Here is a 25,505-nt window from a genome sequence, read left to right as displayed (position 1 = left end):
ACGCTGTATCTTTCTTGCCTTTTCCAGCTTCCGGAGGCTGCCCGCATTCCTCAGCTCGGGGCGCCTTCCATCTTCAAGGCCAGCACAAAGGGTGGAGCCTCTCTCCTGCTGCCTCCCTCTGGCACTGGCTCTTCTGCCTCCCTCTTCCACATTTAGGACCCTTTTGATTATACTGGATCCACAATAATCCAGGATAATCTCCCTAAAGTTAGCCGATTAGCAAATTTAATCCTATCTGCTACCTTAATTCTTCTTTGTCACGTTAACATATTTTACAGGTTCTGCAGATTAGGATGTGGATGCCCTTAGAGGGCAAGTGTTATTCTGACTTCCACTAATAACTTGCTGGAAGCCTTCCCCTTGGATTGGAGAGCCCAAGATTCGAGTGGGTTTGGCTTCCGCTTCCCCTGCTAGCGCTCCGGTAGTACACATCTCTGCAAAGACAGTGATGAAGGGTGCAGTGACGATGTGTCTTCCAGGGAGTCCTAAATTTTCTGCAGGCCTCAGAAAAGTATGGAAGAACAAAAGGACTTTTCTGTGCCCATAAGAACACTGAAAAGCTGGCAAAGGGCGCAGAATAAGCGCCCTTCGTGTGCTGTGACCAGAGGCCCTGTCAAGACCCTAGATGCCTCAGGGATGTAGGTGGTCAATGATCACCATCCCCCAAAGGATGATTTACTTCCTTCATTATGGATATCAGCATAGACCACAGATAAACCCAAGGACCACATAAGGCAGACTACCTGGGCACCTGATGCTAAAGAAACAACATCCAAGGATCACATCGTCCCTGCCCAGCCCATGTGACACGCTGCTGGGAGCAGTGTGCTGGCTGCAGAGGCTCTGACCCGAATGGGGCTGAACTACAGGCCTGAACTGACTGAGGCAGCACTGAACTTGCTGACAAATCCTAGCCTCGGGCTGATGATTGATTTGCTGTCACAGTCAAGATATTGAACTGAACTTTGGGAGTAAAAAGTATTTCATCATTGTATAGTCAAGTTGGTGATTGTGAAATTAATAAGTGTTGTACGGGCTACTCCGATGAATCTCAGACACAGTAAGACAAGACTTGGTGATTGAGAAGAAACCTGAGACAAGAAAACTGAATGGAGAACGCGAGAGTGTTCATATCCCAGTACATTATGCGGAGTAGCACGTCAGTAGGAATGCCTATTTTTAAACAATTAATTTTTATCTTCACCTGAGGATATTTTTATTGATTTTTAGAGAGGGAGGGAGAGATAGAGAGAGAGAGAGAAACATTGATGTGAGAGATAAACATTCATTGGCCACCTCCCATATGTGCCCAGTCCAGGATCAAACCCACAACCTGGGTATGTGCCCTGACCAGGAATTGAACCTACCACCTTTTGGCATCTGGGACAACACTCCCGCCAACTGAGCCACCAGCCATGGCAGTATGAATGCCTATTTTAATGTACCCTTCTCTCTACCTCTAAGGGCAGGACTCAGGAAATACATTACCCTGAAGAGTATTATTTCCTAACAGGGCAGAGTAGAAGCCCCAAAAGGCTTTTCCTCTGAGTATTTCAACTTAAGTGACAGACAGGTCATATATGACCATTTCCCATGAGGTCTTTACCAAAACTAAAGTCAATTTTGTCACTACATTTACCAACTAACTACCAGTAAATACTGGTCTCAGCCAATGAGTGAAACAGAACATAGAATGTGTACTTTAAAAAACTGACTTCTAATGTTTTCTTTAGATAATGAATGTGCAATAATTCTGTCATTTAAAGTTTTGGAAATGCCAAAGAATACGAAGAAAGAAATAGGAGTGATCTATATGTATAAGTCCATCCGGCCACAATCCCTTTTAATTACCGGGGCCATGCGCTTCCATTCTATTCTCAGTCCGTAAGCCATGCTTTCATTCAGTATCACATCCCAATACATTATGGCAGTAAAAGCATTTCAGAACACTCTTTCACATATATGAATATATACCTTCAAACTGTATTCCTCTATTTGGAACTTAAATTATTCCCACGTGGATTTTTTTTCAAATTAAGTAGGTAAGTTATACATGTTTTATAGAAAAACACTCTGAGGTCATCTGGAAACTGTGCCACAGACACGGGAGCATTTTTGAGTCTCGGAAAGGCTAAAATAGAAATATCTTTGTTTCTTGGCAGGATATGCACACAATTCCAAAACATGAAGGTACACAAGGATTGCTCAGTCTTGCATTGGACTGCTTCAGAGAGTGATGGTGGGGCCTCTCAGGGGCCATCTACCAAACTGATCTCAGGTAGATTCCAGAAGGGGGCGGCACAGGGTCCAGAGCTGGCCTTTGTGACTTGATTCTGGAGTTACCAGCCGCGTCCCACTGACCTCTCGGCTAAGGCCTGATCTTCCAGTTTTAAAATCCCACCAGGCTTGGCTAGTGTGAACAATGCCCTGCCATCTCAGGAAGGTTCACACTGTAAAGCACTGTTACAATTAAGGCGCAGCTCTTTCTTGAGAGGTGGTTTGGGCAGGAAGGCAGGCAGTTCCCAAAAGGGGACTGGGAACTGCGGCCGACAGAGGAAAAGCAGACGTGAGGCCCGGACAAAGGGGCTCTGAATTCAGAGCATCGGGGACTCAGCTACACAAACCAATCTTGGGAACCAACTCCATTCGATAGTGGGATTTACTGGGTGTGAGGCAGCAGAAAGGAAAAGGTGAGTAAGACACATCTGGAGTTCAAGGTGAAAGAGAACAGGGTCTCGGGCTCCAGAAGGCCTGAGTCCCAGGTCTCGTCTTTCCTGTGATCTCAGAAAAGTTCCTTTGTCTTTCTGGACCTGAGTTTTCCTATCTATGGAGGTAAACATAACTCACCATCCCGTTTTGCATTCCACTGGATACCTTCACTCCTCAGCATGCTAATGTCATCATCAGCCCACAGGCTCCTCCATTTGACAGCACAACCAGCTGATAAAAATCCTGTTCCTAACCTCTCTCAAGAAGCCTAGGTCAGCCCTCCACCAGATCGCCAACAGATGAAACCCCTTCGAGTCCCTCATGCTCTTGATTTTGAGATGAAGCCAAAAAGAAGAAACTGGCCCAGTGCCTCAGGGCAGGAAGGGAAATGGTAGGCAGAGCATGTGGATGGCAAACGGCTTAACGAAACAAGTCAGACTGTCATTTCAGGTTGCGAGAAAAAAAAAAGGCAATTCAGTCTTCACATCAACTGACATGGTCAAGATTCCCCAAGAAGCCAGCTAGATTATACATGCATCTGACCCGAGTGTCTAAACTCCTCTTCAATACCTCTGAAGAGTTTTCTAAGAAGAACCAAAATTCTTTTAAAAGAAAAAGAAGATGCTGGAACAAGACTTCATCTCGGTGCAAAGGGAATTTTCTATGAGTTCCTTAGTAACTTCAAATGTAAGAAGGATTTCCAACAGGTACTGGAGCAGCTGCCCTAGAAGATATTTATGGTCTATTGAGAGTTGTAAACAAGACCTGTTTCTTTTTGAAGGAAAAAAAAAGGCAGCAATTTCCTTTAATATTTTAGTGTGTTATCATGACATGAATATACTATAAGGCACGCAAAGTATTTAAGAGGTTCAGTGTGCAAAACCAGCTCAGAAAAGATGGCCTTGGGAATTGCAGAGCTTGGCTGGAGTGTGTGGATGACTTCCTTGTGCTTAAAAAAAAGAGAAAACTATAAAAAGAAGTTATAATAAAAAGTACCTAGCTGGGAACTAGTGAGTTGTAGCCTTAAAGCCGAAAAAAAAAAATCTATCTTTAGAATACGCCAATTTCCTACACTCTAAGTCTTACATATTTAATAGTAGGTTGTGTCCAGAATCCACAGGGTTTAGTGAAAATATAGGATGTGCCATGTGTGTGTGTAAATGTCACTAAGGTTGAACAGAGGCCTGGAAACTGTTTGAGATTCAGCACTGGAAGTCACAGTCTCTAAGAAAATCGCTCATTCACTATCTTTGAATTTTCCATAAAAATGAAGGATAATATTTTCCTCAGACCAAAGGATTTGTAGTCAATCAGACTCTGGTATAAACAAGCTTTGTCATGAGCTAGTTAGAAGGTCTTGAGAGAGACACTTACCCTCCATGGGGTTTAGTTTCAATTAAATGGTATTAATGATACACTACCCGGCAAGGACTGTGAAGATTAAAGCAATGTGTATATATAGTGCCTAGCTTAGAGTCCAGCTCATTGTGGACTCTCATTAAATGACAATAATAATTTTATTCTATTACTGTTTTTCAGTAGTCCTCTCCCTAGGAACAAATATTAAGAACTAGAAGTGTTTATTACTGTTAACTTATTGTTTATTACCAGTAACCCAATGCTTTTAGATTTTTTTTCTGCCTATTTCAATATATAGGAAACATGAAATACATTAAGAGGTAAGTAGCAAGTTCAACATTAAAGAACTTGTACTAAATCACTGACCACATGTAGAATTTAGAGCTAAGCAGGTATAGGAGCCTTTTTTAGATTTTCTTGATTGATTAGAAAGATAATTAGGCATCTCTCAACTTGCTCTTCTAAATCTGGGGGTCATAAAAATCTCCAAAAAGAGCTGCTTGCCAGTGAACTAAAGCAACTTGAAAGCACTGGAAGAAAATCATAAGCCGGAATCTCTTCTTTCCAGGAGAGATCCTGCATTGTGTCTGAATGTTTAGCTAGTGTGGGCTGCTTACTGTGGCAGCTTAAAAGTTTAATGTCCTCACGAGTTATTGAGCTGCTACATCTCTGAAGGCTGCTGGCCCACAGCCACACGTGATGGTCACAGGTAATGACATTGAACCTACATGGTCTCCTCCTAATCGGTTCTGTGGGTTTGGAAACCCTCCTGGTCTCGAGAGAGGGGAGCCTCTAGCCAGTCACCTGCTCTAGCTTCCAACTCCTCACTCCTACCAACTCCTTAGAATGCGCTCAGGCATTCCCTCAAGGTAATAGTAGTAACAATTCTACAAATCCTAAGAGGTAGCATTAATTAAGCATTAACTATCCACCAGGCATTGTTCTAGGCCTTGATATGTAATAACTCAATTCTCACAACAGCCCCATCATAATCCCCATTTTACAGATGAGGAAATTGAGATATAGAGAAGTTCGGCAAGTTGTTCAAGCACATCGAGCTGAGACTAAACACTAATCAATCTGGATCCAGATCCCCAGGCTTAAGCCCTACATGATATTGCCTCAGAAGGACACTTAATGGCTTTCTTTTCAAAACTGGAATAAGAAAGTTCAGCTGCCTAAATAATGCTTGATTGGGCCACTCACAAAGAGCAATGGTCTATAGAAACAGTGATCAAAACATGCGTTGTTTTGGGAGCATCCCTGGTGAAATCAGTAGCCAAAGACAAAAAATAAAAGTAAACTCTGTGTAGAGGGATCCATCCTTGAAGTCATTTCATTTTTAAAACTTCAACAGTCTTTGATCAGGGATAATAGAACCTAATTCAATTGTTGGAGGACATACCTTCTGTAGTATCTTATAGTTTTGCAAACCAGGAAAAATACTGTCGTCTGGATTTGGAGGGCCAGGGTGAAAAAAATGAGAGGTTTTGTGTCAAATTACACTTTATGAAAACTAATAAAGCTGTTTGGATATAATAAGCTCTAGAATTTCACTGTCCAATTTGGTAGCCAGTAGCCACATGTAGCTAGTCTGAGTCGAGATGTGCTGGAAATGTAAAATCCATGAGACTTCAAGGACTTATATGAAAAGTTATATATGTAAATAACTCCTTGAAAATGTTTTATATTAGTCACATATTAAAATGGTTATACTGGGTTAAAATTTGTATCATTAAAATTAATTTCACCTATTTCTTTTTACTTGCTTTAATGTGGCTACTAAAACTTTTCATTCCATATGTGACTCATGTCATATTTCTCTTGGGCAGTGCTGCTCTAGAATACAATGTGCAAAGTACAGACTGGGGACACGGAGGTAACAAACATCACCTGCAGGTGAAAAAGTACAACCACATTTTGGCGATTCGGGTGGGGATTCCAAACACCAGGCTACGTTTCCAGGGCTGTATGTGCCTTATCGGAAACGGGCAACTTGGAGGCCTTGTAGATCTCTGCTGGTTTCTAAGAATGAGCCCTGCTTCCAAGCTAAGGGATAATGGGATTTATTTATAAAGGTTATATAAAATAAATATATCATTCTTTTGTCTAATGAGTGACACATAATTGAAAAACAAAAACATTTTCAAATGCTTTGGGGCTTTAAAGTAGTTTGGCCAGCTGGTGTGGCTCAGCGGTTGAGCTTCGGCCTAGGATCCAGGAGGTCACAGTTCGATTCCCGGTCAGGGCACATGCCCAGGTTTCGGGCTCGATCCCCAGCAGGGGTGTGCAGGAGGCAGCCGATCAATGACTCTCTCATCACTGATGTTTCTGTTTCTCTCTCCCTCTCCCTTCCTCTCTTTGAAATCAATAAAGACATTAAAAACAATTGTAATAGTTTTAATTTTCCTCTCTCCCCTAATTCTTGCTTATATTGCTTTCCATCTTTAAAAAGAGATGAAGTCCAATGTTTGGGGGCTTTTCTCTTTAAGGCCATTATAATTTATGTTGATGGAAAAGTGTCAATGCTTAATTCATATTTCTTCTTGCTGTATTTGTCCACTTCTGCCCATAATTTACTCTTAACTTATTAATAATTTAGCTTAAAAATAGTAATTTATTTATAACTCTTCTTGTTCCTGTTCCCCAAACTCTCAACTCTAAATAAAACAGAGTTAGAAACTTTTCTTATGTGAGGTTTAAATAGTTTTCTTTAGTGGATTGTAATGCCCCAAAGTGACCAAATTTTTTGACATGTTTCTTAAGTGACAATAATTAATTGTTATGTCAAGAACCTTGAATAAAAACCTAATTAAAAGTTATAATTCAGTTTTAAAGATATGCAAATGGTCTAATCTTTAATTATTGATGTTAATTAAGGTTTGACTGCAGCAGTCACTGCGAGAGGCAGGGAAGCAGACAGACCAGCAACAAGGACTCCTTGGAGCAGGCATTTTCCACCTTGACTAACGCGCACCTGACAGGTTTCTGCGGGGATGTGTCCGCCTGGAGAGAGCTCACTGTGGAAGACAGAGAGGGCCCTGCACACAGAGCTTTACTCAGAGTGTACCGAGGGAGGTGCGCAGGGATAGACTAACTGGTTAACTATGGATAGACTGGTTAACTTTTTATTTCTCACTGATATGCAATTGAGCGTATGCAAATGAGAGAGGACAGCAGTTCTGGGAGAAGTGACCTAGGATGGCAATTCTCGAAGCAAACTCTAGGGAAACCTTAGAGGTGGCATCCTTCGCCTTGGGACACAGTCTCTAGAAACCCGTCCTCTCATCATGAGACACTCTTCTGCCTTCCTTCACTGTTTTCTCTCCTGTCCAACCACTTCACAGTTTTCGCTGGAGACCACCAGCCCACCATTTTAGGCCTCTACGCTGCTCAGCAATTCCACGTGAGAGATTTCACCAAATGTAACTAATCTAAACTGCACACTCTGTGAATTCTTATCTCTACTGGGAAAAATGGTAGAAATAATTGTTTACCTGGTAAATGTTTCTCTGCTAATTTTGTTTCTCACCTCCAAGGGCCATAGAGATTTAACTCAGCAATAGTCTGACATAGGAAGGGGTAAGCCAGATGTCTACCCAGCTCACTTATCATTAAAATAGGTAGCCAAAGAGCATTTGGAGAACCATTCAGGGTTAAATTACCACTACTGTATATTTATTTATTGGTTATATCACATCCAGATTCTTTAAGTTAAAAGTTCTCCTGAATTTAGAAGAACTCACAGAGATTTTATTTTATTCTGAACAAGGGGTAACAAAGTTTACATTCCAAAATTCTCAAACACTCAAAAACTCATCCCTCAGTATGAGGACATCACTGAAGCTGGGGGGGGGGGGGGGGGAGTTAATTAACTGTCTCACTGACACATTCCTTCTTTTTAGAGTGCCAACTGGGGACCCATGGACTTTGAGCCCATCGTCAAATGGTGTGTGAAAGAGCTCCAAGTTCAAATATTATCAGCAGTATAATAGTTCTCCCCAGCCCTCAGGGCCAAATGACCCGCATTTTAGCAAATTGATTTTGTTCATGCATTGTGTTAAGCCAAGCAATTGTTTCCCATGTCATGCTTGAACCTACAGTTGCTCTATCTATGAAATTCATGGTTGAATTTGTCCAATTGCTGATTGCTATTCCCATTTGCTCTAATAATAGTTGCTTCCTTCATCAGTAATGGTTTTATATACAGTGCACAATCACAAGTCAATGTCACCCATAAACATTTGATGAATTGTCCAACACAGTTATGTGAATTGCTTATTTGGGACATGGCTAGGGTAAGCCTAACAGAGTTAATGAGATGATGTATCGTGGCATTAGGCAGTGGATGTTTCCCTCCCCAATATTAGCTGTACATGCTCTCTTATCCAAGGACCTATTTGTGTGATTATCATAATCTTCATCAACTTGTCAAGATAATGGAGGGCCCGCTGAGTTCAGAGAAGGCCTCACATAATTCTCAGAAATTTGAAGAACATAGATGTAGAAATAGTTTGGGAGCAACTAATAAATAAGGTCTGCATAGAGAACCATAAAGAATGGGCTTTATAAGAGATTCTGCCTTGGAAAGGGCAGAACCTGAACTCAATTTTGAGGGAAAGAAGAGAAATTCATCCTCTGAAATGGGGAAGATAAATTAGTAAACAAAATGTGTAAAGACAAATCTGAGACAGAGAGCTGGAGGAAGAGCAGATGACGATAAACCTGGAGATAATAAAATGAAGAAAAGCTCCTGAGCTTGCTTCAGTGAACCTCACATCTGTATTTGTTAGAGACACACAAGTGTAGGGTTTGGAGGAGGCAAGTTACTTGTCAATTTTGACATGTACTCACCAGACTTGCTTAGCAATCAGACAAGGTGTATAATTACTTCACCAAGTCTTTCTGATGAGCCACAATTTGCGGCCGTCTGCACACCGATGTCTGACAAACAGATCCCATTCTATCAGTGCTCCATTAAATTAACCTCAGATGGCTGATATCACCTTGTCAGAATCTCACCCGATGTAGCTATGAGTTGCTTCTGGAAAGCTCGATGTTCTCTCCTTTCAAATTAAGTTAGGACTAGTAGGGAAGTTCAAGTTCTTCTGTTCTACTCATTCATTTAACAAATATTTATTGAAGACCCACTCTATGCCAGATTAGGTCCCTGTTCTCAAGGCTTTATAGTGTAGCTGGGGATTCAGACAGTGAATAATAAACTAATGAATTATTTCAAGTGTTATAAATAATAAGGAAATAAACATGGTAATATGATAGAGTCACTGCAGAGGAGATAAGGGATTAGCTACCTTAGATGAAGTGAGGCGATCATGACAAGAGCTCTTTGAGGAGGTGACACTTGAGCCGAGGCTAGGATGTAGATGTGAAGTCACATGACAAGCAAGAGAAGATGAAGGAAGTTATGGGAAAAGATAAAAAACATATGCAAAGGCCCTGAGGTGGGGGCAAGAATAACAGATTTGACGAAAGCAAGCAATGGGACAATGGGACGGAATGGGCACAACAGGAGCAAGGAAGGGAGGCAGGATGCACTACTGACGCTACAGACTCACCCCGGGCCAGAGTATTGTAAACGAGTAAACGAGGAAGTATATGAATGGTGCAGGTAAGTGGCATGCACAATGGACCAGACAGAGGGTCCTGGGAGTACTAACATGTGAGTGGCAGAGAGGAGAGGACTATCCCATCAAACAGACAGGGGTCTCAAACTCAAAAGCCTTCAGGGGTCAGGCAGGTATCATAAAAGCCTTGGTAAGAGAGGGAGTGGTGGGACCTGCAATGACCTAGTGAATGAGTGACATGCCTACTACCATTCAGACTCATTAAAAATGCTTCGCAGGCAAAATAAAGCACATCATTAAAAAATACTTTTTAAGTAAAGTAAAACATGAGAAAGCAAGGAGCCCCCCTGGACCATCAAAATGCAACAATGAGCTGGAAGAAAAGTGGGAAGTAGACTGGAAATGTGAAAACCAGAGCGCGGTCTCATGTAAGTCAAAGAAGAGTTATACCTTATATTTCCATGAACTAAACAGAAAGGAGTAAGTTTCATTAGTCAGTAACCCAAATGCTCTAATACTAATAACAACAAAGACCCACAGTATTTGTTACAGAACTTGCATAACTTAAAAATGAGTTAATGATCAATTGGGCCAGATTTGTAAAAGTCATGAAACCCTGTGGTCCACCCAAGGAAGCATCGCGGCCATCCATTCTGTGCTTGCTTGGACTCCCGATGGAAAGCTTCCCACGCCTCCCCCCAAGGCACTGTCAGTGTTCAGAAGTTTCCATCAATTGGACCTCATGTTATATGGAGCTGATACCTGCCTCCTGTAGTCTAAAAGCCCCAGCTCTTCCCCCTGGAGCCACCTGCCAGCCCTTCAGACATTTGGGAACACTGACCCTCCCTCTGACTTCCCTCTTACAAGTCTTTGCTTCTCCAGACAAAACATCTCTACCCTCAATTACTCCTCAGATCACTACTCCCAGACTCTACCACCCTATAACCTTTCAGTGAACCTTCTCTAGTTTGTCATATCCCTCCTAAACAGAGCCCAGGGAGAACACAGCATTCCTAGCTAATTTATAATGTAGGGCTTCTTCAGGCATAGTTTGCTATTTCTGCAGCAGTAGGAATACAATTACCTTGTATAGAGTCAATGCTGTCCCTGTTCCCCACCCTCCAAGCCAGTCTGTCTGTTGTATTTCATGGGCAGATACATACTTTCGAGTGAGTGCTCCCTTCAGGATATAGAATGCTGGCCGTCATCACTCCATCATTTCTGATTAAGATCACTCAGTCCTGCACCAATAATGCAGTGCTTCAAGCTTCTCATGCCGCTTTCTAGACATTTATCTTATTATATACTCAAACTGGAGACGTAGTTTTATACACAGAGGAAGAGGAATCTGAGAATTAGTGGTTAAAGGCAGAGAGAAAATTGGAAATCTGACCCTTGAAAAGAGTATGGAATGGGAGCATCCAATAATCTGGCTTTGAATCCAGGTTCTCCATTTACTCACCACAGCTAGCTTAAAAAATAATAAGAAGAAGAACAGAAAGCAGCTTCCTATTAACAAAGGCTTAGTATGTACCCCAAGTCCTGTAATAATGTACAGGATGTCATATTTTACACATAACAATCTTTGAAGTGTATTTATTATCTCCATTTTAGAGATGAGGGAATTAAAGCACAGAGGTTATGTGACTTGCCCGATGTCACCCAAGCAGTCGGTGGTCCTGGGATTTGAACCTGATTTTGCGCGTCTTCAAAGTTCAGTCCCTTCATAGTCTCATACCAACATCGCCCTCAGTGGGTACTGTCTACATGACTATGGCTTATCAGTTGGTCAAAAAAAAGCTCTCACAGTAATTACTTCTCCTGACTTCTCCTGAAATGCTTCTCCACATAGGTAGGAGGTACAGGCATGTGCTGCCTCCTCTGTGGGGCCTGAGATGCTGTGTGACCATGAGCAGAAGGGCAAAGATGAAGGGAGGGGAGAAAGGTCACACCCCAGCCTCAGTGTTGGACACTGTCTCTCACTGGGCTGAAATGTGGCCCTGCAGCTTCTATCACAAGCACATTTGAAATATCAACAAGATTTCATGGTGACAGTTCAGCCCCCCAAAAACAGTATTTTCAAGCATTTTTAAAACTACTTTAGCAGTATTCACTTGTATATAAATCATGTGCTAATTTATTCATTAAAATAGCCTGTACTTGGCAACATTCTATTAACCTTAGTTTATGCTAATAAGATCAGTAATTGTATTTTTTAAAAAATGCATCTCTTTATAATTACTCCGAAATTCTGATTTTCTTCCAGTTCGACTTAAGCCCTTACCAACCTCAAACCACCTTCCACATCCAGTGAAAATGAATTTGAATTATAATATTACAAGATACGTCCTTGGGAGAGACACTATTTCAATACCAAGCCATGCACTGGAATCTCCTGGGAAGTTTCTTAGGCTCACATACTGATTTCTCAGAGCCTCGGTAACCTACTAGATCAGAATCTCTCAGGATGGGACCTCTTGGGAATGGAGATTTACGGCAATTGGTCCAATGCCCAGGACTTGGCAACCAACGACTAGAACATTTTTACTCTACATGGGTCTATTTTAGCCCTTGGAAAACAGGAAACACACATAGTGAGAGGTATCCCCAAAACATAAAACCATCACCTTGAAAGATCCAGTGAATCCAAGAATAATTAATTATAAGTCTCAATACTAACTGCTGATCTCTGGTTCTTTATTTTCAGGGTCTAGGTAGCCATTTTAATGCCAGTTATTGCAAAGAAGCCATAAAAATACAATAAAAATGCAGAAGTTCTATCTAACCCATGGAAACCAGGTACTTTAGAAATCACTATCAATGGGTCAGAACAGGAATGTCATATGCATGGCTAACATGTACCTCTCTCCTATTTGATACCTCCGCAGACATTGCTAATCAATCACAGCGCGCTTCCTTGTTGCAACCAGAAAGAGGGTCAAAACCTTTTATAACCACGCACCCCAGGGTGCACTGCCCTCTGATCTGCTCTTATATGTGGGGAACATATTTACCCTTCAGTGGCTGCAATAAATAGTTAAACTGAAATTATCTTATAGTTTATACCTGCTTGATCCATCATAGGCTATATGCTCCAACAGTACAGACAGACACCTGAAGGCGCTAATGTAAATGAGATCCTAGGAGCAGATCACCTGCCTCTTGCAGACTCATCTTTGCAGTGGTTTCACATTTATATCTTTGAATGGAAAGTATCTAGAAATCAGCTAACTGCTAAAATGCTGATAATACACGGGTTATACTTCTATCATTCAAATTAACCTAGTTTTTGCTAATGATAACTCAAAGATTAAGTATGAATAAGTGCTATTTAGTGAGACAAGCTGAGTTCCAAAGAATTTTAAAATTTAAATGTAGCATTTGACTAAAATAATCCTATATCAACCCACTTAATTTCCATTGGTTGGCATGTAGATTTTCTCCCTATGAAGACATTGGGTCATGGCTCCATGCAAACATTTAGTGTCCTGGTAAATGACAGGCAGAAATCACAAGGACATTTAGATTTTGCCCAGTTTCATTTGAAAAAGAAACCATTATAAATTCCTTTGTCTTCAGTTCCCATAATGGCCATTCTGGGCTACCTCACCTCTACTGCTGTTTCCCGAGTCCTGTTGGGTGGGATCCCATTTAAGACCGTATCTGTGACAATACCTGTGTAGGATGATCTCATCCCGCAGACAGCCTGTGATCAAACAATGGGATCAGAGAGAGCAGACTCACCTCATCATAGATGCTGTCGTTCCGGTGAAAGTCTCCAGCCTTCCTGGGGAGGACATGGATGTGAACGTGCTGGAAAACATACAAGAAAGAAAATGTGATTATCTCCCCACATATTTTCACACTTGACAGTGATGCTTGCATGAAGCCCAATTACTCCCATCGGCTCCTGCTGGATTATTTTTCAGGGGAGATGACGTTCACCTTCAGTAGCTGGGTCTGAAATCTATGGAGAACAGAGGCACAGAACGAGACAGGACAAAGTGGTGGCATGGGTGAGAGTGTCAGTGACATGCCAGAGTGTTTTAGCGGCTCTGCGCAATTATTCAGAGTTGTCAGCTTTGGTTGTGTTTACCCAGTGCTTTGAAATGACAGCATGTCTTAAAAGGTGACCTCAGCGCCTCTGAAACTGACAAGAAATAAGAATGGACTAAAACAGAGAACTGCGTAAGGAAAGAGCATCGGCTGCCTCCCGCACGCCCCATGCTGGGGGTCGGGCCCGCAACCCGGGCATGTGCCCCGACCAGGAATCGAACCAGGATCTCCTGGATCATGGATTGATGTTCAACCGCTGAGCCACGCCGGCCAGGCCTCATTTATTAAACTTTTGTTATGGTAAGGGAGTGCTGTGCTTGGCATTTATCTCCTTTAATGCTCTGAATCAATCTGCGAGGTAAGTGTTAGAGGTCAAGGCCCCGCAGGAAGTGTTAGCACCCGCACAGAAAGCCAGGCGGTCTGGTGCTCGCCCTGCCTTTTTCATCAGCACATGGGCTGCCTCTGCGATGTTAATCTTTTAAACAGCCCATTTCTTTAGTCTGCAAACTACCCAGGTAATATACATAGCGATGCTATTATGCAGAGATGGTGACTCGAGGCACAGAGCACATCTAACTCAATATATTCTTCAAGGCTAAACTGCCATTTGAAAGTTCTACTTTCCAAATAGCCTCTATTGTACCTCTGCTGAAGTTAAACTTCATTCCTGCCCTTGAGCTATGTTCATGCGTTTATCACAAACCATGGGGAGGAATGTGACAATGAAAAGCCTAAATGTGGAGAGGCGGACACAGGACCAGACCACGCCCGTCCCTTCCTGATTACTGCCAGCAGGCGGCACCTCTGAAGGGCCTGGGAGAGGGTGAGATTAAGTGGCCCTGCGGCTTTGCTGCAGGGGGAGAAGGGCTATGGCATTGAAGCGAAGGCAGGGAACGCGGTGGTCCCCAGTGAACAGAGCAGACGGGAGCTTCCATCAGCGCTTCCACACACAGGCCCCAAACAGCTAGAGTCTCCCCCCAACGAGGCCAGGCGTAGATTCCTCGGCTACTGGGACCTGGGACGAGTTTGCAGTTAAGTCACAAAGACTGTGTGACATAGCAGACAGGGAGAAAAAGCAAATGGAAAAAGAAATCTCAAGTTTCCCGGGGAACCAAATCCTCAGGAGAAAGCAGGGCAGGAAGGGCCCAGGGTGAAATGTACTGAAGTCCATGGGCTTGTTCACTTAAAAGCAAGCCCAGGAAAAAAGCCTTTAGTTTTTATTTCCCAATCCTGCCGTTCTCCCTCCCTCCCTCCCTCCCTCCCTCCCTCCCTCCCTCCCTCCCTCCCTCCCTCCCTCCCTCCCTCCCTTCCTTCCTTCCTTCCTTCCTTCCTTCCTTCCTCTCTGTCATCTCCCTGTACTTTCTAATATTTGGGTACCAGATCAGGATTCTGCAGCCTCGCTGCCTAACAGGAATCCTGGACCTGCCACATACTAGCTGTGTGGCCCTGCCTCACAAGGCCTATATCTCAGTATCCTCCTCTATGATGGGATTATCACAGTTTCTGTCTCTCAGAGTTGTTAAGAGAATCAGATCTGCTAAGCATGCACTTATTATGCTGCTTGGAACATAACAGGTCACTGGTGCTCTACATGGAGCTGCTGTAGTATCTCATCTGGGAATGGTTCCCACACAGCAGGAAGATTTTTAAGAGGACTGCACTTTGAGAACCACTGGTTCCTGAACTCCTCTCCTGCCGAATATGCCCTCGTGAGCACCGCGATCATTCAGCCACACTGCTTGCCCTATTGCATTCTTGGAGACCTATTACTCAATGCTTCCCTGGCTTCCTACACTCTGGCCACCTTCTGGGCCTTGTCCTTAGGGGTATGTCTGTTGCACACCAATGACCTATAGCTGACTGTAAACTTACACTAGGGAAACCTCCTGGGACCAGGCCCATCCCATGCCTTCTTTTCTTTATCTTGCTCTCCTGGGTTTAGTGATCGGGGCTATTTCTATGGCTCTGTTACCACCCAGTCCTGACAATGCCACTCTTAATCATGGGTAGCATTTGAAATTCACTGTGGTTTACTGTGACACTGATGACAGGAAATAGTTTACCGTACAGGTGATTTGCTCTTAGGGCATAGATCTCAACCCAGACTGACGTCTTGACATAAATTCTTAAGTGACAGACTGATCACAGGATCCTGACAACCCACTCAACTTTCCAGAAAAAAGAAATTGGAAGAAAGCCAGTTCCAAACCTTGCTCTTGTGAAGGTATACCATTGCCCTGGCCTTGGATAGAACGTCATCCCAATAAGCTCCCTATGAATGGTACAGATGGGGATCATTTGACATAACCCGTTCTTAGTGAATTCATATTGCACCTTGGTGATCTCTACTTCTAAGGGCTAACAAAACCTCCAATTAATACAGCACTGCGGAATTTTGCTAGGCTTTGCTTTTGACTAGGGTTTCAAGCACTTTAGCTGCTTGAGTTGAAAGAAAAAATCACGATACCTTCCATACCAAAAAATTTTCATGGTCAAATAAATTTCACATTAGCATATTAAAGCATCTGAAAGGAGCAGATGAGAGACTTGGTTAAGTTTGTTCTTATGGAGGCCCCTGTTCTTTACTCACGTAACATCCATCTACTTTTTTCTAATACATACATTTATTTATACAAAAATATTTATTAGCAGGTGCTAGTCTAGGAACCAGAGATATAGTAATGAACAAGACAAAGCCCCTGCCCCCATGAGGCTGCAGTCCAATGGGCAATACAGAAAGTAGATGCATAAATGAATATATGATTTAATTTCAGGTGGAAATGAGTGTCATGAAGAAAAACATAGCAGGAAGAGCTAAAATTTCAGAATTGAAACTTTGGGAAGAGACGTAGGATTCAGGTTAAGGATGCAGTGGGGAAGGAGGCAAATAAAGAGAAGGTAAATTTAAAGGCTGAGAACAGAAAGAATTTCAAGAAGTGTGTAGTTAACAGTGTCACCGTTGTTGAAAGCTAGAGTGAAATTTGGAGGAATAAAAACTTAGCTGAAAAGCACATGAAAGATGCTGAACATCATTAATCATTAATGACATGCAAATCAAAACCACACTAAGATACCGCTTTATACTCACTAAGCTGACTATTAAAAAAACAAACACATAAGACAATAACAAGTGTTGGCAAGGACGTGGAGAATTAGGACCCTCGCACACCGCTGGTGGAGATGTGAAATGGTGCAGCTGCTTTGGAAAACAGCTTAGCAGTTCCTCCAAAAGTTAAATGGACAGGTACTGTAGGACGCGGAATTCCATCCTAAGTACGTACAAAAGAGATAAAAATACATGTCCACGGAACAACTTGTATATGAATATTTATAGCAGCATTATTCATAATAGCCAAACAAGGAAAACCATCCAAGTGTTCATCAATAATGAATGGAAAAATAAAATGTGGTATAGCCAGGCAACGTGATATGGCCTCAAAAAGGAACAAAGTACTGCTAAGGGAAAGAATTATGCTATATGGATTATGCGAAGTGAAAGAAGCCAGACGCAAGAGGCCAGGCATTGTATGATTCCATTCATATGCAATGTCCAGAACAGGCAAATTCGTAGAGACAGGATGTAAATTAGCGGTTACCGGGGAGTGGGAGTGACTGCTAATGGGCACAAGGTTTCTTTGGGAGGTGATGAATATATTCTAGAATTACATAGTGGTCATGGTTGCACAATTTTGTGAATTCTACACAAAAAACATGGAATTGCACACTTTAAAAGAGTGAATTGATGCTATGTGAATTATATCTCAATAAAGCTGTTATTTTAAAAAACCTGATGTGGATTTAAGAGAGAGTGGAAGGTGAAGAAAGGGAGATATATAAGCACAGACAACTTTTCCAAGGAGTTTTACAAAGAAATCAATAAGAGCAGCTGCAAGGGAGGGAGAAAATCACTCTCTGATAACACTGGTTTAAGGTTCCTGGACCCACTAGTTTCTACAAGTGTTATTATTATCATTAGTAGTGGTAATCGTTGTTAACATTTATTGAAAGCTTACTATATGTCAGTCCTGGGCTGATTTACATCAGTATTTCAGTTAATCCTTACAATACTCCAAGAGATAGTTAATGAACGTAAGACCATTTCCAGGTGAAAACTTAGACCAAAGAGGTTAAGTGACTTGCCCAAGCTCCTACAGGGAGTGACAAGGAGCTGAAATCTGAAACTGAGTCTGTCATCAGACACCAGGGTGTTTGCTCTTCACCAAATGACACCATCTTTCAGGAGGCCACATGCTTCTCTCTAGAAGGACACCACCTTGCTGTGGTCTCTTGATGCCTCTCCCAAGCTCCAGGATTTCTCAATAATGTATTTGATCACATCTGTTAAGTCCTTTCAGGACCATGGGATGGCACTGGCCTTTGCCTAGAGACTTGAATTCACTTAGAGCAAGGGTGTTATCACCCAAGATCCATTTCCACCTCATTGCTTTGTAGTTGGAAGTCATGCCCAAAATACTATATAGATTACCAAAGTGGTTCAATGTCAAGTCTTTCCCCCACTCATTTATTAATTTTCTGGAATTTACACCAAACAGCAGATTCACCCTTTCCTAGCTCACCTGCTTGAGGAAATCTCAGCCTTAAAAGCCCTCTCTATTAACTCTAGATTTTTGTCCAATGGGAGGAGCTCCCCTGAGCTTTAATCCCCCAACAACATGTTCTTGGCCCTGGCTCCTGTCTGCGACCTGTGCTTCTCCCTCTGTCCTTTTGAACACATCAGCTTTACCCCATGCTCACCTGAGGATGGTCAGCATAGGCACATTGCTGTCTTTGTCTTTGTCAGAATATATTGCAATTCAATTAGAGGGGATAAAATCCTGGGGACAGGGGAAGCTGGAGAGCTACCCTGCTCCATAACTAGTATCCTGCAACCTCTACCAGCTGGCCCAGCGTGAAGCCCTCTCCCTCAGATCTGCAATGAGCAACGGCAGAAGGTCAATCTGATTCTAAAGAACCACAAAGACACTGCACGGTAGGCAGACAATGACCCCCTCCAATAGGTCCATATCCCAGTCCCACACTCGTGACTAGGTTAGGTTCCGTGGTAAAGGAGAAATAAGGTGGCAGATGGACTGACGTTTCTACTCTCCTGCCGTTACAATAGGGCAAGTATGAATGGCTCTGGATTATCCACCTGGGCCCAATGTAATCACAAGGGCCCTTGGAAGTGGAAGGAGGTGAACAAACTCAAACTTCAAAACTTTATGCCTCAAAGGATACCGTCAAGAACATGAAAAGGCAATCCACAGAATGGGACGAAAGTTTGGCAGATCATACATCTCATAAGGTACCTGTATCTAGGACATATAAGAAACTATTTCAGCTCAACAATAAAAAGATGAAAACTCCAACTAAAAACTAGGCCAAGAATGGATGGAAATTTCTCCAGAGAAGATGCATCAATGGCCAATAAGCACATGATCGAGTTAGCAGGCGATTTTCCACAAGAACTTCCCAAGAATCTGCCTCCCTTCCATCCTTTCTTCTTTGCCCCCCACCCTGGCCCCCAAGAGGCAGACGAGAATACTTAGAATCAGCAAAAATGAGATCTCGCAGCACAGAACACACTACTAGCTAGGGGGGCATCTAATTTATTGTCCGAAGTGAAATTTTGGGAATTAAAGGAGGCACTGTTTGTAACTACACTGGCCCCTTTATGACTGTAGGCCCAAATCTGGACTGGTTCAAATAAACCGAGGCATATGGTCACCCGAAATAGCAGCTATTTAATCAGAAAGTATGATAGCATAACAAAGATGGGATTTGGCATCCTTTAACCAGAATCTCAGCTCTGCCACTTTGACCAGTTGGTGACCCTGGGCAATTTACTCAAGCTCGGTAAGCCTTCCTCATTTAGGAAGGCGGAGACAGTAACCGTTCCTATTTCTTTGCGTTTTGGTGAGGATATGATAATACCTATATTTGCACAGTTACTAGCATAAAATGTTCTTATGTAAATAGTAGCTGATGTTGTAATTGTGACTAACTTAAAAATGGGTACTATAAGCGTCTAAGTAAAACTTCCTACCTTATGAGAAAGAAATAAGTAAATGATATATCAGTGTTCTCTCGAGAAGTAGACTACATTTGGAGGATTCTTCTAACAGCTATTGAAATAGCCCACATTGCTCTCGACACCAGGCCTGCCTCATTCACACTCTCAGCTGACAGCCTGGGAGTAGTGGGTGATGAACTGATTTCCATGCCTGTTACCCAGATTATATAGTTAAGCTGCTATGATAGGAGTAAAGAACCCCAGGGCTTCTTTTAAGACAGTAAATGGCTCTTGTTTGGTGGAAACAGGATGTCCTGCCCTTTGCAATCAGGGAAGAGTGGGACGTGGACACCAAAAATCTATAGTAATCTGCGTTAAGACTCTACCGAAGGAGTGAAAACCGGCGGCAAGATAATGGGAGGGGAGACTGTTCATTCTTCATCCCAGATGTTTCTCTCCACACGGCGGTCACCCTTCCACCACTGTCCCTTTAATTCACTCCATGGAGGAAGACAGAAGCAGCCACTTGGAAGGTAATTGCCTCGTGCTGTTCCTGTTGGGGGCTGTCACACAAACAGCAGGGAGAGTCCCCATTTCCTTGCATTGACTGCAGTAGGACTTACAAACGGCAGGTGGAGGAGCTCTCTCAGCGCCCACTTTCTTAATTCGTAGTGGTTTTCTTGCCCCCCAAAAGCTCATGGTTTTTAAACAAAATGGGTCCATCCTCGCAGGCAGCATCGACGTCTTACAAGCACATGGTTGACCCAGGGAAGTGGTGGCTCTGCGACAGGGCTCCACCTCCTGCGGCTGAGCAGCCGGGTGCCAGCTCCCCTTTATTTCTCTGCTCACTTGCCGTGAGCGCTTCCTTTCCAAAGAGAGAAAAGGCACGTTTTCGCCTGCACGCCCGTTTGTGAGCAATGGGTGGGGAAGGCGGTCTCCTCTTTACGTGTTCTTTTGTTCTGCATTGCACTGGAAGAGATCGTTAGAATAAATGAAAGAAAACATAATCTCTCCCAGGTTTACCTGAAGCCTGTGACGGCATCTCCCCCGATCCAGCGCTTGGGATGCGGGGAGCTGCTGGCAGCTGGGCCAGGGGGGTCACCTGCAGAGCAGAGGCGCCGCTTGCTCCGTTTCTTCCGCTCCCTGGGCTTCTGCTCCCCTGGAGGACCCGCTGTAGAGCCTGCCAGTTATCCCCCCCCCCCCCAGGAGCTGAAAGCCAAAAGGACAGACGCCAACACCGGCTCTCAGAGTTCAGCAACACTTGACACAGCCTCTGATTCCATCATCTTGCTTTTCTTTGACTTGAAAAGACCTTAATTTTTAGAACATTTGAAATGTAAAGCTGCCTGGTTGCTGAAAGCTCCTTTCAACTCGCATCGTGGTTTGGAGCCAGGCGCCACCGCGGCCGAGATGCTCAGCTGATGGCCGCGACCAAACATCACACGAGCCATCCCTCTGGCGACGCACTGTTGTAACTCACACCCGGAGCCCGGCCGCTGATAACACATCTGTGAGCCCCAGAACTCTCGGGGGCTCCACAAATCCTCAGAAGCGTTTTTGGAAATCAAATTGGTCCTTTATCTTTTTTTACCCCCTTCAAGTTTCTCAGTTTGACTGGAGCACCCGGAGCCCATGGAAAGCACCGTTTCCACCGTTTCCTCTGTCTCCTGGCCTAAATCTGCGTCTGCATTGTGGACACCCTAACAGGCAGGGGCTCCCCGACTGGGCCTAGAAACCATCAGATGCCTGCGCCTTCGGACGGATTACTAATTTTGTCCTGAGTTGGTATGGCAAGGTGTTTGAGGCCCTGTGAGCAGCAGTATTTTCAGTGACATTTCTTTCAAACCTAAGTAGCTGGCAGTGTTTGCACGCTGACCTGAAATCGAGTAGCCAAAGGGGAGCCCTGCCCCAACCAAGGAAGGCAGAATCCAGTCATGAAGGAAGGAAGCTTTGGGGTGGGTGACGGTCCAGAGTAGAATACACTTAGCAAGGCTCATTGCAGAGCCAAGCCTCTGGTTCAGAGCAGAAGCAGGTTGTCAAAAATTTGTTCAGACTTGTAATATACGCTGTGTTGCAATACAGTAATTGCAAGAATTTACTGAGTATTTAGAATACACCAGCATTGGTCTGAACACTTTACCTACGTTTTTCACATAATCCGCACAATAATCTTATGCGTTAGGATACGGGTATTATCTCCACTTGAAAGATGAGGCAAGTTGGGAGAAGTTGTAGACGAAGGAAGAGGCGTACGGAGGTGGAGTGGGCGGGTTTGCTCGAGTCCAGATCCCAGGTGTGGCACTAGCAGCCTAGCAGAAGTTACAAGTCCCCCGTCCCCCATACTACTCACCCGTAGTATTTCAAGCACTTCCGTCAGGCCCAGGAGAGAACAATCTTACAATCTGAGAATCAATCTTGTACAAATATTCTATATCGTCTTGTAGCTAATGACTGACTTTCAGTGACATAACAGCTTCAAGTCCTTGAAACTGTTCAGCAAGAGAATAGAATTTATAATCATTTCCCTTTAAAAAGTTGCCAAATTCAAGCAAGGGCTACGAAACCATAATAAACCTCTTACGTGGTCGTTGCTGCTGCGCTGGGTTATACTCATGGCCCCAGGCAGGCCATTCCAGGACGGAGTCTACCTCCTCAGCCCCATGCAGGAGGTCAGAGGCCTTTGTGAACCTTGTTCTGGTTGCTGCTGTGCAGGGACAGCACCTTAGCGATACCTCCAGTAAAATGACTTTCAAAAGACATAAAGAATGTTTCAGGATTTGTCAACCCCGTAGTTTATCAACTTTTGTCAGAGTCACTGTGTTTACCATACATATTCTTGGTAAGAAAATTTAAGGAATGTTCTTCCCTTGATGTGGAGTTCCCTTCCCTTTGCTTCTTTCCCACTTCCCCTCAGTTTTTCAGAGCAAGTTCAAGTGCTACCCCCTCTGTGTAGCCTTCAGACTCTTCAGGCTCCTTGGATTCTTTATATCTCAATGACATTTCCCCCATAAACTAAGCATCAATAATTACAGGTTTCTCTTCCATTAGTCTGGAACTCTTGGCTATTCCTTACTGTATTCCTCATAATTTCCTACCCTCACTCCAGGTTTCTAGCTTAGAGGATACATGGTGTAAATGCTCGGGGGATGGGGGATGGGGGAATGGAGGGAAGGAGGGAAGGAGGGATGGAGGGATGGAGGGATGGAGGGATGGAGGGAAGGAGGGATGGAGGGATGGAGGGATGGGCAGATAAATGGGTGGATGAGTGGGTGGGTGCAAGGATGACTCAAGTTTTCTTAATTTGTTAGCTTCCTTTTAAAAACAGGACAAAGAAGCCTCATTTGCACAGATTCTCTTGAACTCTCGTCTTTTCCCTCTGTTGAGAGTTCCTGTACATACAAGGATGTGGCCTATGCCCAGTCATTACGATTGCTCTGCACACACATTTCTTCCCCACTGAAAAGTATCTAAAAACCAACACATATGTTTGAAGGTCTTGTCTTTCCAGCTTCATGTAAGTCCTTTTTAGAAACTGCTCAAATATGCTCAAGTGTCTGGGCAAATAGCTCATCCTGGAAATGATCAGCATCACACAGACTGCCAAGGGGACTTATTCTTTGCTCAGCATTAACTTTAATAAGAGTCACTGTGGTTCTCGGAGGAGAGAAGATACCCACCCTGTCTTTGGATAGCTTCTGACCTTCACAAATGACTTTCCCTTCTCTCTCTGCTAAAAAGACTGTCTAGAATATGTATTTTTAATTTGCACACCATATCAGAACATTAATCTGCAGAGGTATTCCCTCTGGGTGTCTTTCTGTTGGGTATACAACAAAGGATCTGACTGCAAATGAAGCAAAGGTGGCATTTTTCCTTGTCTTACTCATTTTTGTGACAAATACACATTACTTTACTGTTTGCCATACACATAATTACAGTTCTTTAATTTATGTTTCAATAAAATGTATAATAATAAACATTTACTGCTCCATGAATAAACATTGAAATGAAGCCTCTATTGGAGGTTACATGTTCTGAGGAACTCTGTGGCTTTCTAGAAATCTCACCCCCTACTTAATGAGCATCATTTCCATAATCTGTGCATCATTGTTTAAGCCTCCCTTTAGGAATATTTTACAAAGCAAAAAAATTGTGAAATATTATCAGTCTAAGGGGAAAAAAAACATTAAGGGGATTAGCAACTTGTCCCGTTAAAGGAACAAGACAAGCTTTCATGTCCCTCCAGAGACAGTGACACAGTAATTATGGAGATGGCGCCTCCTAATTATCTCACTAACTGAGTACTTCCTACTATAGTTTTCACTTTAATATCTGGTTTAAATAAAAGTAATGAGAAACCCAGAAAGGTCAGCCATGAAGGGCAAGCTTGTGCTGGTTCCCTTTCTAGTGCTAACAAAGAGCCCAGACAGCAGACCTACAAGTTCGGAGGTCAGGGTACCACACAATGGACATTTCTGGACATGGAAACAGACACATGGTTTGAGCGTCAAACAGTCACCCCAAAGTAACTGAATCCAGACAAGATCCTAAGCTGGGCTTCAAGCTAATTGTGTCACCCATTATTTTCAGTGTGAGTTATTTTTTTAGGGAAACTGCTCAATATAATTTTATGTCATTATTATCTCATAAATAATAATAGCATATGCCCCTGACTGGGAATCCAACCGTGACCTCCTGGTTCATGGGTTGGGCCTCAACCACTGAGCCACGCAGGCCAGGCCCAACACAGGTGCTTTTAAAAATAACTAAAGCACCATGATCTATTTCTTTTCTTTCTGTCCAACAGCTAAGACTAGGTTTTTTTAACTGGACAGAGAAAAAGACGCCTGGAGAAATCAAGGAATGATGATCCTTTGTAACGTGACAGGATCCAGACCCACAGCCTCTGTGGGATGCTGATGAAACGTGTTGACGTGGCAGCTGTCACTTCATGACATGTCAGTCGGCTTTATCGGTGGGTTGGCACAGTTTACTTAAGCTTTGTCAGGGGGGAGTCATCCTGCATAGTTAGAAGCGGCATTTCTTTAGTCTGAATAAATATCTGCGGCCTGTGGGGAGCACTTGGAGACTGTGGTTATTTAGCACGGGGACTGCAGCAAACAGCTAAGCGTCCATGTGGGAGCTCTTCCCCCTCCCATCCTATGATTTGCTGTGAGTAATTCACTCCTTGCTTTGACTGCGACTGCAAAATCTCTCAAATGAACATTATCTTTCCCTAACATGAGCTGAATGTAAGATTTTCACATTTCAATATGGCTATTTTCACGAATGTCTTCAACAAAATAAAATACGCAGCATAAATAGAATTTAGTGTGATCCAAATTTTATCATATTTCTCTGCTGGAGTTTTTTTTCACATCCCACTTTTCATTTGGTACATATGCCTTTTCGTTTTCCAGTGTCCCTGAATTAGAAAGAACTAGGCAGAACCATATTTCGGAGGGTTATATTTTCCTTCTAACTCAAGTGAGCAGGTATTTATTTTGGAGTCATGCCTTTAGAAATGACATCCTCTGTTCAGATGGCCCAAATCTCAGCCTACAGAGCTGCTAAGTGGAACTGTGACTTCTTGCCAGGGTTCTACGCAGATATACTAGAGAGCATTAACTTCTTAAATGAGATTTTTTTCAAAGTCATCATTGTAAAATATACCAGAAAAAACACTCCTCCCCTACTCCCTGCAACCCATGAGCACTGATTTGATAGCTCAAGACAGGATAAATGACTCTGATTAGGCCAATGATCCCAGTGTTATAGGGACC

The 25,505-nt window shown here is 43.1% G+C and overlaps 1 protein-coding gene across 5 annotated transcripts in view; it reads right to left on the bottom strand.

Moving 5' to 3' along the window:
- FHIT (fragile histidine triad diadenosine triphosphatase) overlaps positions 1–25,505 on the bottom strand; it is a 1,252,819-nt gene that overhangs the window by 151,399 nt on the left and 1,075,915 nt on the right. For all 5 annotated transcript variants that reach the window (XM_081159589.1, XM_081159593.1, XM_081159590.1 and 2 more), the window contains one exon: positions 13,398–13,466. In XM_081159589.1, coding sequence (XP_081015715.1) covers positions 13,398–13,466 — 69 coding nt within the window. The remainder of the gene's footprint in view (positions 1–13,397; positions 13,467–25,505) is intronic.

This window comes from Miniopterus schreibersii (genome assembly GCF_964146895.1).
Source record: "Miniopterus schreibersii genome assembly, chromosome: 15".
Classification (NCBI taxonomy): domain Eukaryota; kingdom Metazoa; phylum Chordata; class Mammalia; order Chiroptera; family Miniopteridae; genus Miniopterus; species Miniopterus schreibersii.
The sequence above is the reverse complement of the archived record's forward strand: the minus strand, read 5'-3'. Positions and strand labels throughout refer to the sequence as shown.